The following is a 15,693-nucleotide window of genomic DNA, read 5'->3' as shown; positions in this document are numbered from 1 at the left end:
ATGTTTCCATTGGTAGGAGAGACTTGGACCTGAGGACCCAGCCTTAGAGTAAAGGGGAGACCTTTTAGAACGGAGATAAGGAGAAACTTCTTCAGCCAGAGAGTGGGGAATCTATGGAATTCACTGCCACAGAAGGCTGTGAGGGCCAGGTCACTAAATATATTTAAAACAGAGATAGATGGGTTCTTGAGTATCAAGGGTTACAGGGAGAAAGCCAGGAGAATGGGGTTGAGAAACTTGTCAGCCATGACTGAATTGCAGTGCAGACCCGATGGGCTGATTGGCCTACCTATATCTTATGATCGAACAAGTAACATTCTGAAATGTTTTGATAGATTTGAAGCAGACAGCCTGGCAGAAGGGGCTAAATCTTGGGTCACTGTCCCAAATTTGTAGGTCAGCCATTTTGGATTAAGCTGAGGAGATATTTCGTCAATTGGAAGGTTTGGAATCTTTGGAATTCTCTATCTCAGAGGGTTGTGGGTGTTCAGACTTAGAGTAACCAGATGTCTGCAGACTGAGGACTCTCGCCACCGGGTCAAATTTATGGAATGCCCTCCCTACAGCAGCGGAGGCACCAAAGACTACAGGGGATCAAGGAAGGATGCACCATCACCTTGTTCAGGGCAATTAGAGATTGGTAATACATGCTGACCCTACCAGTATGATACACATCACTGTCATAAAGAAAAACAATTGGGAGAGGTGGAATTAGCCTGGAATATCAGCTACAATTCTGTTGTATAGGTCAGCTGTCACTGAAGGAACAAGTGGCCTACTCCTGTTCTTCAATGGATCAACTGATCATTTTCTCATTGCTATTTCTAGCGGCTTGCTGTGTAGGAACCCATTGCAGATTTCCCTCCATTTTAGCAGCAACTACATTCCAGAAACACCTCACTCAGTGTGAACTACTTTGGACTGTTCAGGGGTTTTGGAAAGGGGTCCAGAGAGAAGCAAATATTTCAATTGACCTAATCGCACACTCTCTGTCAGATTGCCTTCATGCTCCCAAAGTGCACTCAACCTCACTTTGAGAGTAAATAACAGCAATTATAAGACCAGATACAGGGCATTCAGCCCATCGGGTCTACACTGCCATTCAAATCAAATTGCTGTAGTCTTACCAGTCCATAGGGCTGCTCTGTCATTAGAGAGATTCGACTGCTGGGGGTTGAACCTGAGGGTCACCATGCCTCAGGTGAGGGGACACTTTGAGAAGGAGAGTCCTTCAGGGTAACCTGAGCCAGTGATGGGAATTGAACCCAAGCTATTGGCGTCACACTGCTTCCCAAACCATCCCGTCCTCCCAACCCCTGATCTGATAATCCACTTTCCTGCGTTTTTCCCATAATCTTGATCCTCTTAAAAATCTGTCTGCCTCAACCTCGAGTATACTCAACAAACCAGTCTCGACAGCCCTCTACAGTAACAGAATTCAACAGCTTCACCACCCTCTGAGAGAAAACATTCCTCACCTCGGTCTGAAATAGACTTTGCCGTCAATGAAAAATCTCTCTAACTCAGCTGCGGACATGTTCAATGAGCCAGACTCCACTGCTCCAAGGGGAACAGAATTCCCAGACTAATGCCGGTCGGAGGGAAGAGAATCCCCCCTTATTTCTGTGATAACTGTGAGACTCCTCATTTCCAAACGGTGTCCCCGAGTTCCGGATTGTTCCGCAAGACAAAGCATCTTCTCAGTCCTGTCTGACCCAGCACCAGCTAATTCTCTTTCGGGAAGGGTTTTTCACAAAATCCTTTGGCTGCTCCAGGAAATTTACAGCATCCCTTTCCAGAGTTAGAAGGATCCTGGCTTTTTGCAGCCAAATCTCAAAGCGGTTTCCCAAGATGCATCGTTGCGATCCAGGCTGACTTCCCTTTGGTAGGCCAGTGTTTCAAAAGGAGAAAGTGAGGGCTGCAGATGCTGGAGATCAGAGCTGAAAATGTGTTGCTGGAAAAACGCAGCAGGTCAGGCAGCATCCAAGGAGCAGGAGAATCGACGTTTCGGGCATGAGCCCTTCTTCCTGAAGAAGGGCTCATGCCTGAAACGGCGATTCTCCTGCTCCTTGGATGCTGCCTGACCTGCTGCGTTTTTCCAGCAACACATTTTCAGCAGTGTTTCAAAACCACATCACGGCTTCAGAAACATCATAGAACATTACAGCAGTAGCAGGCCCTTCGGCCCTCAACATTGCGCTGATCAGTGAAACCAATCTGAAGCCCATCAAACCTACACTATTCCATTCTCATCCATATGCCTATTCAATGACCATTAAAATGCCCTTAACGTTGGCGCGCCTACTAATGTTGCAGGAAAGGCATTCCATGCCCCTACTACTCCCTGAGTAAAGAAACTACCTCTGACATCTGACCTATATCTGTCACCCCTCAATTTGAAGCTATGTCCCCTCGTGTTAGCCATCGCCATCCAAGGAAAAAGGTTTTCACTGTCCACCCTATCTAACCCTCTGATTATCTTATATGTCTCAATTAAGTCACCTCTCAAACTTCTCTCTAATGAAAACAGCCTCAAGTCCCTCAACCTTTCCTCGTAAGACTTTCCCTCCAAACCAGGCAACATCCTGGTAAATCTCCTCTGAACCCTTTCCAAAACTTCCACAACCTTCCTATAATGCGGTGACCAGAACTGCACACAATATCAAAGCCCCACAGATTCTAAACAAATCCACATCAGTCTTGAGGTTTGTTGTCGGGGGAACGGATACCTTGCTGGTGCAAGCTTTCTGATCAGAGACGACACAGAAATAGTCACAAAACCTGGCAGTCTCCACAGCAACAGGATGAACGGCAATGGGAAATGGAAAATCTCATACTGGCTCCCCCCACCCTCCCCTCCTCTCCCAGGAGGGGCTGGATGGTGTTGGATATTTGGAACCTTTCTCTTTGCAGCTGGACCTCCTCAGAGCAGAACGTGCGCTCACATCATCAGCGCTGCACAGTGTCCAGTGCCCAGCTCCACAGCACACATGCAAGAATACCTTCCTTTGCGAGGAGGGTGGGAGACTGATGGCTGATGGCAGTACAGAAACATCCATGTGTCCCCCTGAGATGGGGAGTTTGAACAAGACAGTGACACTGCAGGACAGGCAGAAGGGGGCTATGATGATCAGCTGGCATGGTGCCCAAATCAGAATTTTGGAGGAGGAAGTCTAAAACCAGCCTCATTACGCCAAACACACAAACATTCTCACAGTGTCTCATTTGTCAAGCTAACTTCAGGAAGCACTCACTGTCCTCTTGGTCCACACTGCCAACCTCAGAGCAGACAAAACAAGCACAGTGTGACCATCTGATAATGACATACTTTATGTTCATTCATGGGATGAGGGTACCATTGGCCAAGCCAGCATTTATTGTACTCCTTAATGACCCTGAGAGGTAGGTTGGTGCTGACCTGCCTCCTTGAACCACTGCCATCTTCGTGATATCTGTATCAGACTGTGTGGCTTTCCTGGACCATGCCACAGGATGGTTCAGAGTCACTCCCATTGCTATGGGTCTGGAGTCACGTGTAGGCCATACAAGGTGAGGATGGCAGATTTCATTACCTACAGGAGGTTCGACTCCACTTGAAGTACTGACCACCAACCTGGACATCACACCTTAGAAAAAAATGTTGGCCTGGGAGGGAGCATGTGATGTGGAGGTGCTGGTGTCAGACCCGGGTGGATAAGGTAAACGTCACACCACACCAAGTTATAGTCCAACAGGTTTATTTGAAATCACAAGCTTTCGAAGCACTGACACTTCGTCAGGTGCAGTGCCTTCGTCAGATTACCTGAGGAAGGTGCAGTGCTCTGAAAGTTTGTGATTTAAAATAAACCTGTTGGACTATAACCTGGTGTCATATGATGTCTGACTTGGGAGGAAAGTTCAACATTGGATTTCTGGAATTAGTGCGACAAGCTTTCACCAGGTGTTTTCTGGATTTTAGGGATCATCCGAAGGAGACCAGCTCTATATTCCCTGGAGTTTAGCCAAATGGCAGATGATGCACTGGTTGACTGGGTGAATGGGCAGAAACGTGGCAGATGGAGTTCAATGTCAGCAAATGTGATGTTATCCACTTTGGACCAAAAAAGGATAATTCAGAGAACTTTCCAGACAGTATGAAGTTAAATAAAATGTATGTCTAAAGAGACTTGGGAGTTCAGGAGCACTGATGCTTAAAACGTCACAAACACTGCAGTACAAGGATGCATAAGTTATGCTGCAGTTGCACAAAACCGTGGGTAAACTGCACACAGAGTACTGAGCACAGATCTAGGCACCACAGCTGAGGAAGAACAGAATGACCTTAGAGGGAGCACAATGATACCTGGACTTCAGGGGTTACATTATTAGGAGAGATTATACAAATTAGGCCTGTTTCCAGGGTTGGGGAATCTTATCAAAGTATAGGATTTGGGATGTTGTGTTGAGGTTGCACAGGACAGTGGTGAGGCCTCTTCTAGAGTACAGTGTCGAGCTCTGGCCGCTATGCTGTAGTAAGGGATTTTATTAAACTGGAGAGAGTTCAGAAAGGGTTAACCAGGATGTTACCGGGAATGGAGGGTTTGATTTATAAGAAGCTGGATAGACTGGAACACTTTTCTCCTGGAGTGTAGAAGGTTGAGGGATGATAAAACCTTGAGGGGCTATAGATAAGGTGAATGACTGGAGTCTTTTCCCTAAGGTGGGGGATTTCAAGTCTGGGGGGCATATGTTTAAGATGAGAGGAGAAAGAATGAACAAGGATGAAAGAGGCAACTTTTCTTTTAAACGCAGAGTGGTTCGTGTGTAAAATGACCTTCCAGAGGAAGTGGTGGATGTGGGTACTGTTACAATGTTTAAAAGACATTTGGATAGGTTCATGAATAAGAAATATTTGGAGGGATATGGGCCAAGTGCAGGCAGACAGGAGGAGTTTAGTTTGGGATTATATTCAGTGTGGACTGGTCTGGCTCTGTGTTATATGACTCTATATTAACAAGAAGAAAGTGAGGACTGCAGATGCTGGAGATCAGGGTCGGGAATGTGGTGCTGCAAAAACACAGCAGGTCAGGCAGCATCCGAGGAGCAAGAGAATCGACATTTCGGGCATAAATCCTTCAACAGGAAATGTCACATTCCTGAAGAAGAGCTTATACTTGAAATGTCGATTCTTCTGCTCCTTGGATGCTGCCTGACTGGCTGTGCTTTTCCAGCACCGCACTCTATATTAACAAGACAGGTCAGGATAGGCAAAGATAAACTATTTCCACTGGTTGGGGATTCTAGAACTCAGGGTATAGTCTGAGAATTACGGTCCAGAGCATTCAGGAGAGATGTTAGGAACTTTTCCATAAACAGCAGTGGATGCGAGATCAGTTGTTAATTTTAAATTGAGATAGATGTTTCTTCATTAAGGAAAAGTATGATGGGATATGGGCAAAGGGCAGGTATATGGGGTTAGGGGGGTATGAAGGTTATGGGCCCAAGGCAGGTATATGGGGTTAGGAGGGTATGAAGGATATGGATCCAGGGAAGTATATGGAGTAGGGAGGGTACGAAGGGTTCTGGGCCAAGATATATGGGGTTAGGAGGATATCAAGGGATATGGTCCCAGGGCAGGTATATGGGGTTAGGCCACAGATCAGTCATAACCATATTAAATGGTGGAGCAGGCTCAAGGGGCTGAATGGCCTTCTCCAATTCCAGTGTTCCCAGTAATGAGATAGCTTTTTAATGACAATTGATGATAAGTTAATGCTCGCAATTACTGACAGCAGCTTTCTAAACCATTCCCAATGGGTTTATGAAGTGAATTTAAATTCCATCAGCTGCTGTGGTGGGATTCAAACTCATGTTCCCAACAGCATCAACTGGGCCTCATGGATTATTAAGCCAGTAACATTCCCACTATGGCACCACCTATTAACAAAGTGTGTCTAAAATACCGTGCAACATAAACAGTGCTACGTTTTATCTAAGCAGGTGAATTTCTGTCTTCCCCTGTCTTATCCAAAGGTGTCAGTTCAGAAAGGATGCACTCTCCTAGCACTCATGGGCAAGAGTGGAATTGCACAGATTTCCATCGTTCACTACCTGCACCTCACTATGAAAACTTACTTCTTATTGAAATACGTTGAATTCTCTCTTCTTTTTGTAAACCCAATGGGTAAAAGCTTCAGGTTGATGTTATGTTTCAGAGCTTTGTTTTTCATAATGTTTAGCTGCAAAGGAAGAGACACCATCACAAAAACACAGGAGAATATTCGAGAGAATCACTCACAGTAAAACCAACACTTTGTCCAAGGTGAAGATTAATCCAGTGACTTCTAAAATTTGTAACCTTGCTTTCAAAATCCTCCAGCTCCTTCCTCATTGTGCCCAAACACTCGGATTGACGCAAGATTCTCTGATAACTCTGTGCCTCCTCAATTTCAGATTTTCCAGATGATTTGAAACTTGGGAGCACTCTGAACCAAAGAGGGTATAGTCTAGAACAGGGCTTCCACAGGTATGGGTCAATCATGGGGTCACAGGGGTCTAAGACTGTAATGGCTGCCACTGGGTTCCATCTTCCCTGTCTCTCTCTCCATCTCCTGCCATTGTTTAAAAACATGAAGTTACTCTTTAGAACATAGAACAATACAGCGCAGAACAGACCCTTCGGCCCTCAGTGTTCCGCCGACCTGTGAACTATTCTCAGCTTGTCCCCCTACACTATCTCATCATCATCCATGTGCTCATCCAAGGATTGTTTAAATGCCCCTAATGTGGCTGAGTTGACTACATTGGCAGGCAGGGCATTCCACGCCCTTACCTCTCTCTGAGTAAAGAACCTGTCTCTGACATCTACTACCCCTCAATTTGTAGTTAAAACAGAGATGAAACAAATCTTTTCTTTTGGAAGGTGTTGATTCTTTGGAACTCTCCTTGAGAAAACAGTGGAACCATAGTCTTACTGTAACTGTACAAAGTGCTGGGGGGATCACATATGGAGTATTGGGAGCAATTTTGTTCCCCTTATTTCAGGAATGATATTATTTTGTTGGGGACAGCTCACAGAGGGTCTCAGTGAGTCGACGTTTCAGGCAAGACCCTTCATCAGGGTCTGTTTTATGAATGGCTTATAGCCGAAACATTGACTCTCCTGCTCCTCAGACTCTGCCTGACCTGCTGTACTTTTTCCAGCGTCACGCTTTATCGATTCTGACTCTCCAACACCTGTAGTCCTCACTATCCCCTAGCCTCTGTGGTGAGAGAAAAGCAGAGTTAACGTTGAGAATCCGGGATGACTCTTCCTAGAATGGAACAGCAGACAAACTGCTTGAACCGCATTGTGAGGCAGCAGTCGCCCCTGAATGAAGTGAAACTCTCACGAAAAGCTCCTGATCGGTACCAAGGTTGGAACGTACAAATCTGTTGGTGCTCGGCCGGTGAACAGTGTGGTCACGATTTGCGATGTCTGTCAATCTCCCAGTGTCCTCCAGAAACCTGTAATCTAAATCAGCAAGACCACATCAGCTCCCAGCGTAAAAAGACCCACCCAACCCCCAGACCGAAAGACCCTTACCGCTGAGGAGGTGCATCTCGGTGAAGTGACTGAGGGGTGTAAAGGCTGTTTTATCCCGCACTCCGTTGCAGCCATTCGCAGCTTTGTGTTTCTTCACACAGGGTAAGCTGCAAAACAAATCAACAGGAAATCATTCCAAGTGCGGAGAGGACTGGCAGCTTCTCCAGCTCCATGCCCACCACACACTGCTCAGAACTACCAACTGGGAGACAACAGACCCAAATGCAGACAGGCCACTCACCACTAGTGAATATCTCCCACCTTCTGGTGTCCAAGTGCTTCCTAACACCTCTCCTGAACAGTGTGGCACTCATTCTCAATCTGTGTCCCTGCTTCTAGAATGCCTAAACATGGAAACAGTTTATCTGTATCTACTCTGTCTCTTCCTGTTAATATCTTGAAAACTTCTACTGGATCATCCCTTAATTTTCTACATTCAAGAGAAAACATGTTTCAGTTGTTAAAACAGACCAACGAGGATCTTGTTTAGTGACAGAGCAGGATCAAGGGACCTAGACATATGCTGATTTTACTATGATTTTCTAAACATTTTTGTTTTAATCATTTGGGCATCACTGGTTCAGAGACATTTATTAGGATGGCTAGGCCCATCCTTAATTACCAGAGAGTCATTTGAGAGTAATCCACATTGCTGTGGGTCTGAAGTGGGTAATGGTGGCAGTTTCCTTCCCATTAGTGAACCAGATAGTGAACCATCTCGGGACTCATAGCAGAAGCGGTAATGCAAAGATGAGAACAAACAGTCTTACCGCAAATTCAACCCAAACTCTGGGTCAGATATGTGGATGACACCTTTGTAATCATTAAAAACACAGAAATAGAGAACACACACCGGATCATCAACGCCACACTCACAGGAATCTGATTCACTAGAGAGGAAGAAAAGGACAACCAACTCCCATTCCTAGACGTGATGGTACAGAGAACACCGAACAGAGAATTCACTACAAGGGTGTACAGGAAAGCCACACACACAGACCAAGTCCTGAACTACGAAAGCAACCACCCCAACACACACAAAAGAAGTTGCATCAAGACACTGTTCAAAAGGGCTACAACACATTGCAGTACACCAGAACTGCAAAAAGAGGAAGAAGAACACCTATACAAGGTATTCGCCAAAAACAGATACCCGAGCAATTTCATCAACAGATGCCTAAGGGAAAGACAACGGAACGAGGACATGCCGCACCCCAAAGCACTAGCCACACTACCATACATCAAGAGCATTTCCGAACTGACAGCCAGACTACTGCGACCCCTAGGACTCATAACAGCTCACAAACCAACAGCCACTCTCAGACAACAACTCACCAGGATGGCAAAACCAATGTAGTGTACAAAATCCCATGCAAGGACTGCACAAAACACTATATAGGACAAACAGGAAGACAGCTAACGATCCGTATCGATGAACACCAACTAGCCACGAAACGACACGACCAGCTATCCTTAGTAGCCACACATGCGGATGACAAGCAACATGAGTTCGACTGGGGCAACACTACTATTATAGGACAAGCCAAACAGAGAACAGCCAGGGAATTCCTAGAGGCATGGCACTCATCCACAGATTCAATCAATAAGCACATCGACCTGGACCCAATATACCGGCTGCTGCAGCGGACAGCTGGAACTGACAACCGGAAGTGGCAGATTCAAACCACTATAAATGCCGGAGGAAAGATCACAGAAGCGCTTCACAGGAGGCTCCCAAGCACTGAGGATGTCACCTAGACAGGGGACGAAACGTCTGCAACACAAATTCCCAGCTCGGCGAACAGAACCACAACAACAAGAACCAGATAGGTTTACAGATAATAACAGTTCCATGGTTTATTTGGCCTAATTCCAGACTTTCTTTCCTTCATTAGATTCAAATTCCACCATCTCCCATGGTGGGATTTGAACCCAGGTCCCTAGAACATTACTCGGGTCTCTGGATTAATACTGAAAATGTGTTGCTGGAAAAGCGCAGCAGGTCAGGCAGCATCCAAGGAGCAGGAGAATCGATGTTTCGGGCATGAGCCCTTCTTCAGGAATTGTTCATATACTGTTAACCTTGGACCTGAAGAAGGGCTCATGCCCGAAACGTCGATTCTCCTGCTCCTTGGATGCTGCCTGACCTGCTGCGCTTTTCCAGCAACACAATTTCAGCTCTGATCTCCAGCATCTGCAGTCCTCGCTTTCTCTGGATTAATAGCCTAGTGATAATTACCACTAGGCCACTGGCTCTCCTTCGCAATACTCAGGCTGTGGTTGCATCAATGTTTTATAAAATTCACCAGAACTTGGTCTTCTACCTGCAAGAATAGGCCAGACAACGAGGACACCTGTATTTTGCCTCTGCACCGCCACATGTTTCACACCTGTTTGGAGACAAAATGAAAAGGGAACAGCTTTAAATTGGGAATTCCAGAATCCTACACCAACCTCAAAGTACTCCCTCACCTCCAGAATATAACGGCCAGGGTCAGATTTGTGGCTGCGTAGACCACCGGACAGGACCCTCCCTCAGAATGTGGCTGGGGCACCTGTCTTACCTCCTGTTGTGTAGATGGTCTCTCTCCATCAGAGATGGCCACAGTCACTCTTCCAATCAGCTCATATTCTGGATTGATGTTAATCACTTCCTCAGTGGGGTCTGTGCCTTCAGCTGCCCGTGCCCAACAACTTGGAGTTAATTCCCTGAATCTCTCAGACACACTCTCTCTTTCTCCTCCTGTATCTATCTCTTTGCAGATGACACTGGGAGAAATGGAGGGACAGGTGGCATTGAGGAACTGGGGAGGCTGCTGAAGGACTTGGACAGGCTGGGAGAGTGGACCAAGAAGTGGCAGATGGAATACAATGTGGGCAAGGGTGAGGTTGTGCACTTTGGTAGGAAGAATGGAGGCATATTTTCCAAATGGAAAAAGGTTTCAGAAATCGGAAAAACAGAGTGACTTGGGAATCCAGGTTCAGGATTCTCCTAAGGTTAACATGCAGGTTCAACTGGCAGTTAGGAAGGCAAATACAATGAACCCTGGGTAGACCTCAGTTGGAGCTCTGTGAGCAGATTGGGGCATCTCTCCTTAGGAAGGGTAGATTGTCCTTGGAGGGAGTACAACATGGGTTTACAAGAGAGAGCGCTAAATGAATATGTTTCTTCAGCATTCACACTGGAAAAAGACAACGTTGTCAAGGAGAATACGGAGACTAGACGAGATTGAGGTTCACAAGGAGGTGTTAGCAATTCTGGAAAGTGTGAAAATAGATAAATCCCCTGGGCCAGATCGGATTTATCCTAGGATTCTCTGGGAAGCCAGGGAGGAGATTGCTGAGCCTTTGGATTTGATCTTTACGTCGTCATCGTCTACAGGAAGAGACATAAAGACGTACAGCACAGAAAAAGACCCCTCGGTCCAACCCGTCCATGGTGACCAGATATCCCAACCCAATCTAGTCCCACCTGCCAGCACCCGGCCCATATCCCTCCAAACCCTTCCTATTCATATATCCATCCAAATGCCTTTTAAACATTGCAATTGTACCAGTCTCCACTACTTCCTCTGGCAGCTCATTCCACACACGTACCACCTTCTGTGTGAAAACGCTGCCCCTTAGGCCTCTTTTATATCTTTCTCCTCTCACCCTAAACCTATGCCCTCTCCATTTGGACTCCCCCACCCCAGGGAAGAGCGTTTGTCTATTTATCCTATCCATGCCCCTCATGATTTTATAAACCTCTATAAGGTCATTCCTCAGCTTCCGACGCTCCAGGGAAAACAGCCCCAGCCTGTTCAACCTCTCCCTATAGCTCAAATCTTCCAACCCTGGCAACATCCTTATAAATCTTTTCTGAACCTTTTCAAGTTTCACAACATCCTAAAAAGGGTTTTAAGAGATAGGATTTATCATCTAGAGTGGAATAAGTTGATTAGGGATAGTCAACACGTTTTTGTGAAGGGTAGGTCATGCCTCACAAACCTTATTGAGTTCTTTGAGAAGGTGACCAAACAGGTGGATGGTGGTAAAGCGGTTGATGTGGTGTACATGGATTTCAGTAAGGCATTTGATAAGGTTCCCCACGGTAGGCTATTGCACAAAATACGGACACATGGGATTGAGGGGGATTTGGTGGTTTGGATCAGAAATTAGCTAGCTGAAAGAAGACAAAGGGTGCTGGTTGATGGAAGATGTTCATCCTGGAGTTCAGTTACTAGTGGGGTACCGCAAGAATCTGTTTTGGGGCCACTGCTGTTTGTCATTTTTATAAATGACCTGGATGAGGGCTTAGAAGGATAGGTTAGTAAATTTGCAGATGATACTAAGGTCAGTAGAGTTGTGGACAATGCTGAAGATGTTGCAGGTTACAGAAGGACATAGATAAGCTGCAGGGCTGGTCTGAGAGGCGGCAAATAGAGTTTAATGTGGAAAAGTGTGAGGAGCAATGGGAATGCAGAGTACTGGGCTAATGGTAAGATTCTTGGTAGTGTAGATGAGCAGAGAGATCTCGGACTTCATGTACATAGATCCCTGACAGTTGCCACCCAGATTGATAGTGTTGTTAAGAAGGTATAGGGTGTGTTAGTTTTTATTGGTTGAGGGATTGAGTTTCAGAGCCATGAGGTCATGTTGCAGCTGTACAAAACTCTGGTGCGGCCACACTTAGAGTATTGTGTACAGTTCTGGTCACCGCTTTATGGGAAGGATGTGGAAGCATTGGAAAGGGTTCAGAGGAGATTTACTTGGATGTTGCCTGGTATGGAGGTAAGGTGTTATGAGGAAAGGCTGAGGGAACTGAGGCTGTTTTTGTTAGAGAGAAGGTTGACAGGTGGCTTAATTGAGACATATAAGATAATCAGTGGGTTAGATAGGGTAGCAGGGAGAGCCTTTTTCCTCGGATGGTGATGGCTAGCACATGGGGTCTTAGTTTTAAATTGAGGGGTGATAGATATAGGGAAGATGTCAGAGGTAGTTTCTTTACTCAGAGTAGTAGGGGTGTGGAATGCACTGCCTGCAACAATAATAGACTTGCCAACTGTATGGGCATTTAAATGGACATTGGATAAACATATGGACGGGAATGGAATAGTGTAGGTTAGATGGGCTTCAGATTGGTTTCACAGGTCAGCACAACATCGAGGGCCTAAGGGCCTGTACGGCGCTGTAACATTCCATGTTTTCATGATACCTGGATTTCAGAGGTTGTTATTAGGAGAGATTACACAAATGAGGCCTATTTTCTCTCGAATGTTGAAAGTTAAGGAGGGATCTGATTGAAGTCTTCAGGATATTAACAGGAGAAGACAGGGTCGATTCATTGGTTAGGGATTCCAGGACTAGGGGCATCATCTGAGAATGAGGGCCGGACCATTTAGGAGAGAGGTTAGGAAGCTTTACCACACACACAGGGTGGGAGAGGCTTGGAACTCCTTTCCATAAGTTGCAGTGGATGCTCGATCAGTTGTAAATTTTAAACCCGAGATAGATAATTTTTTGTTAAGCAAAAGCTAGTAAGGGCTATGGGCCAGAGGTAGGGATGTGGAGTCAGGTAACAGATCAGGTATGATCTCGTTGAATGTTGAAAAAGCTCAAGGGGCTGAATGACCTACTCCTGTTCCTACATCACTGAGACACCTAGGCATTATGCAAGATCATTTCTGACCCTGGTTGGGGAGTTGAGAGTTGGGGGCCACAGTCTCAGAATAAGCAGGTCAATTATTTTGAACTGAGATGAAGAGTAATTCCTTCACTTGAAGGGTTATGAATCCAAAAGACTGAATACTCAATCATTGAAAACATACAGGATAACAGGTATAGAGGAATATGGACCAAGCGCAATCAAATGCAGGTTAAAACTGTGAAAACTGGGCGGCATGGACAAGTCGGGCCGAAGGGCCTGTATCCATGTTGTAGACCTCTATGCCATTATGATAGATATTGATACATTAAAGGAATAAAAGGTTTGGAGGAGACTGTGGTTGGTGGGAGCTGGTCAGTCTTGTGATCGTGTTGATGGTGACTGCCTGAAAGGGCCAGCAGGAGGAGATATCTGGAGATGAACCTGCCGAGTTGCAATGTTAACTCTGCCTCCCTGCAGACACTGCAAGGCCTGTTGAGCTTTTCCAGCACTTTCTGCTTTTACTTCAGGAGTGATTGGGGCAGGTGACCAAACGTTTGGCCAAAAAAGGTGGATCTCAAGCAGGGCCTAAAGAAAGAGAGAGTGAGACAGAGAGAGAGTGAGACAGAGAGAGAGTGAGACAGAGACAGAGCGAGAGACACTGAGAGTGTGCGATAGAGACAGAGAGACAGGTGGAAAGGTTGAAGAAAGGAAACCAGGAGCTTGGGGTCCAGACAGCTGAAAATACAGCCACCAATGGTGAAGCAGTTCAAGTTGGGATGTGTGAGGGACTAGACTTCATGAGGGGAAGAAATCATGGAGAATTGTGGAGCTGTGGGAGGTTACATTGATAGCGAGGAGCCAAACTAATAAAACACCAAACATCTTTGGTTGCATTTCAGACATCTCTCTCCCCCCCCTAGGCTGGAGGCATTCCCTGAGTGCCAGACCAATGAGTCTAGTTGTTTGGTTGTATAGAGAGTTATGTATTGCTGAAATAAAGGTGTTTATTTTTCATCAGGACATGTTGTAGGAAATACCAAAATAAACAACATCCATACTGTATGAGAGTTGAGTATTGGTTAGCTGGTGAATGGATGCTAATCTGTACAGGTGCTGCCATACTGAATTCACCACTTAATGACGACTGACGGTTAACTACAATCCAGTTTCTGTGTCACATTTAAAAATAACTTGGCTATCGGGACACAGAATTTCAACATTTGCCAATGATACAAAACTGGGAGAAGATGTGAACAATGAGCAAGGTGGAACCCTTTGTCAGAGATGTAGCCCAGACTCAGGGATTCACAGGCAAACGAGACAAGGCAGGACATTTCGGGCTCAGTTGAAGAGAACTGTCTTCACGAAGAGCCTGTAGAATTCTCTACCACAGCAGTTGGCGCCAAAAGATTGAGTGTTTTCGAAAAGAGTTAGAAACAGGTCTTAGGGCTCAAGGGAGAAAGCAGGAACAGGGGACTGAGTTGGGTGTTCAGCCCTGGTCATACTGAATGGTGCAGCAGGCTTGAAAGGCCGTATGGCCTACTCCTGCTCCTGTTTTCTAAGTTGCATGTCTCAAGACTTTGATCGGCTGCAAGTTCCCCTCTGAGCCACACATCCCTAACACGAAAATATCTCATCGTGACTTCACCATCATTGGGTCAAAATCCTGGAACTCCCTCCCTCACGGCAGTCTGAGAGCCCCTACCCCACAGCAGTCCAAGAAAGGGTCTCAGCACCATCTTCTCCCAGGACAATTAGTAAGGACCCAGCCAATGACGTCCGCGTGAAAGAAGTAGAACAAACTGGGTCAGCCACAACTTAGTAAAAACCAAAAGGACTGCGGATACTGTAAATCAGAAACAAAAACAGAAATTGCTGGAAAAGCACAGCAAGTCTAGCAGTGTCTGTGGAGAGAAATCAGAGTTAATGTTTTGGGTTTGGTGACCCTTCCTCAGAACGAAGACCATAAGTTACAGGAGCAGAATTAGGCCATTCGGCCCGTCGAGTCTGCTCTGTCATTCGACCATAGTTGATGTGTTTCTCAATCCCATTCTCCTGCCTTCTCTCCTGCTATAGAGTCACAGAGATGAACAGCACAGAAACAGACCCTTCGGTCCAACTCGTCCATGCTAACCAGATATATCTTCTCCATGTCCACTCCATCCAGGCCCCTCAATATTCGGTTTCAATCAGATGCCCCCCTCATCCTTCTAAACTCCATCAAGTGACAGATCGAGAGCCCTCGACTGTTCCTCAACTGATCCTTCATCCCCAGGATCATTCTTGTATACCCGCTCCCCCACCAATGCCAGGACATCCTTCCTGAGAGACAGGGCCCAATTCTGCTCACCAGGAGGATCAGGAGGTTCCTGTATATCCAGCTTTGAGAGCAGCGGCACGTTTTGAGGGAATAATTAGCAAAGCTAATGGGATCTTAGACTTCACAAATAGCAGGGATCTGTTTAAAGGTCCACTCAAGCCCCAACTAGAACTTGTGTCC

The 15,693-nt window shown here is 46.0% G+C and overlaps 1 protein-coding gene across 1 annotated transcript in view; it reads right to left on the bottom strand.

Moving 5' to 3' along the window:
- Window positions 1-15,693, bottom strand: part of znhit6 (zinc finger HIT-type containing 6) — a 39,356-nt gene that overhangs the window by 22,799 nt on the left and 864 nt on the right. Inside the window, exons 2-5 of the mRNA XM_087990352.1 lie at window positions 9,889-9,954; window positions 7,565-7,671; window positions 7,407-7,492; window positions 6,115-6,218 (exon numbers count right to left, since the gene is read on the bottom strand). Of these exons, the coding sequence (XP_087846478.1) occupies window positions 6,115-6,218; window positions 7,407-7,492; window positions 7,565-7,671; window positions 9,889-9,954 (363 nt within the window). The remainder of the gene's footprint in view (window positions 1-6,114; window positions 6,219-7,406; window positions 7,493-7,564; window positions 7,672-9,888; window positions 9,955-15,693) is intronic.

The sequence above is a fragment of the Chiloscyllium plagiosum genome, unplaced genomic scaffold (assembly GCF_037043375.1).
Source record: "Chiloscyllium plagiosum isolate Xiang-an unplaced genomic scaffold, Cpla_swu_hap1 HiC_scaffold_9, whole genome shotgun sequence".
In the NCBI taxonomy this organism is placed as follows: Eukaryota; Metazoa; Chordata; class Chondrichthyes; order Orectolobiformes; family Hemiscylliidae; genus Chiloscyllium; species Chiloscyllium plagiosum.
Note: the sequence above shows the minus strand (reverse complement) of the source record. Positions and strands in the feature narration are given on the sequence as shown.